This window comes from Arachis duranensis, chromosome 3 (assembly GCF_000817695.3).
Source record: "Arachis duranensis cultivar V14167 chromosome 3, aradu.V14167.gnm2.J7QH, whole genome shotgun sequence".
Taxonomy (NCBI): Eukaryota; Viridiplantae; Streptophyta; class Magnoliopsida; order Fabales; family Fabaceae; genus Arachis; species Arachis duranensis.
The window spans coordinates 4,102,451-4,104,552 of record NC_029774.3 but is presented as its reverse complement, the minus strand read 5'-3'; the positions used below and the strand labels follow the sequence as shown (position 1 = coordinate 4,104,552).

The following is a 2,102-nucleotide window of genomic DNA, read 5'->3' as shown; positions in this document are numbered from 1 at the left end:
AATTTGAGTGCTAAGGTTTATACTAATGTTGTTGATGTTTTTTCACCTCAAAATAATAAGGGTGGAGCATTTATATTAATGTTCTAGCCTTATTCTTTTGTTGTGGAAAAACATCAACAACATTAATATAAACCTTAGTACTTAAACCTTGGCAACTAGTTGTGATTCTAGCAATTACTTTATTATGAGACAAAAAAATTTCTTATTCTAGCAACATAACCAACTGTGTTGATTCAGTAAATACTGTTGCCAGAAGAAAAGTTAGCAAAAAAAAAAAAAAAAACATACCAATAAGAAAGATTTGAGATATAGTTAGTTAGGAAGAGATATTGAACACCATAACTAAGGAGACTAAGAGTTGAATCTATCATTAGAATAAGCCAACAAGTAAGGCCAGGAACTAACCAAAGAGATTTTCAGCATCCAAGGCAAAAGTAAAGTTGTTGAATTGAATTTGAGAGATTGATAGAGTTCTTTGCATTAGGAAGAATATGCTGAAAAATTTGTATTTCTTCCACTTATGTATTGGAGTCAAATTATTCCTACTAAGTCTAACCATTGAAAAACCGTCGATGATGATAATGGAAAAGATAAATAAGATTTTTATGAGAGATTTTTTTTTTGAGCTATGCATTTCTAACAAATTCTTATGAGATGAGAAAGATTTATATACACTCACAAAGAGATTAGAAATGCAATGTTTTGATACGTATACACGTACTTATGTTATGCAAGCCATCTTCCACTTTCATCTCGAATTAGACCTCCACTACCCGGGTTCCCTTGGGAGGCACCATCATTATTAACTTTAACCCATCCATTTGGGGGAGGTTTCCAATCTAATGAAGACTTCTTTTCTCCTGCTAGCTTTTCTAAAATTCCACTCCCACTTGCAAGCTTTACGCACAGTTTCAGCAAATTCAGTTAACACTTGATGGGAATTATGTGGTCTTTTGAACGGAGGATAAAAAATTTCACGTAAGGTTGAAAACTAACCTGCAAGATTGAAAGAGACTGGACATTTTTTATGTTTGGTACAACTAGACCATTTGGAGTAGCCATGGCAACTCCAATGTTGTGTGAACCTATATCAAGTAAACCCATCTTGTCAGATCCAAATTGACGGCTAATGCCTCAAATAAACTATTGAATTAACAGACACCACATATCAACCAACTATAAGCAGAAAAACATTGAATCTACCAAAATTCAAACACATTCAACCTTCAAAGAAGGCTAGCAAGACATATCGAGAGTTCAGCCTGTAATGTTTAAGAGAAAGACCTTTGAATATGACCTCCATTGAATCCTCTTTGAAGCAACTATTCAAAGAGGGGTACTTGGTGAGGGCCATTGACAATGATTTGACTAATATTGGCAGAAAAGTGTGCTTGACATCTGAATAAGGATTGTTTTTCTGAAACGCTGTTTTAAGCTCCACTAGAGCATTGCAGTTTATCTCATCTACATAATGGAAATGCGGGACCTTGGCAGTTAGAGACATTGATTTTACATTGCTCTTTGGTATCCCCTAAAAGAGAATAGAAAAGAAAATAATTAACTTCCAAGCATTGCAACATTCAAGGTCGTTACGGTTTTCTTTCCAGGTTGACATGTATCATTGTCTCGTAAGGAAGACACAGAAGAAAAGGGGTTCAGATTCATATGGATGCTTTTGCCTTAGGGGAAGTATCCTATCCTCTGATGATGATTTATACCAAGTGTCACACTCTTTACACCTTGTAACTGATGGTGATTTATACTAGGTGGGTGGAAACTCAGTGCAGTCGACTTTACGTAAAGTTGATACTTGAGAACGGTTAGAATTTTCATCTAACGACTCTCAAATATCAACTTCACGTGCAATCGATTTCACCTGTGTTTTCACCATACCAAGTGTCACACTCTTTACACTTAAACGGTTCCAGATGGTTGAAACTGCAGGACAGTCACGTAAAACGTGCTCCATAGTTTCCTGGCACTCTTTACAACTATGACAGTTGAATAGTATTTAATTATTTAAGTATTCTTGAAAAAAAAATAGGCTGGGAAGCCATCATCAACCCGGCGCTTTCAAGAGACCTATGACACTTTAATAGTAT

The 2,102-nt window shown here is 35.4% G+C and overlaps 1 protein-coding gene across 2 annotated transcripts; it reads right to left on the bottom strand.

Annotated features, from left to right (window-relative positions):
- Positions 1-432: 432 nt before the first annotated feature.
- Positions 433-1,518, bottom strand: LOC107477130 (lipoamide acyltransferase component of branched-chain alpha-keto acid dehydrogenase complex, mitochondrial-like). Of its 2 annotated transcripts, XM_052258223.1 has the most exons (3): positions 1,285-1,518; positions 997-1,085; positions 433-872 (listed from the first exon to the last, which is right to left on the bottom strand). In XM_052258223.1, the coding sequence occupies exons 1-3, from the start codon at positions 1,502-1,504 to the stop codon at positions 864-866; spliced, it is 318 nt and encodes a 105-aa protein (XP_052114183.1). In that variant the 5' UTR covers positions 1,505-1,518; the 3' UTR covers positions 433-863. The 2 variants fall into 2 exon arrangements, with proteins under 2 accessions (XP_052114183.1, XP_015952575.2); XM_016097089.3 differs by lacking the exon at positions 433-872 and having other exon boundaries at positions 910-1,085.
- Between the last annotated feature and the right edge of the window lie 584 nt (positions 1,519-2,102).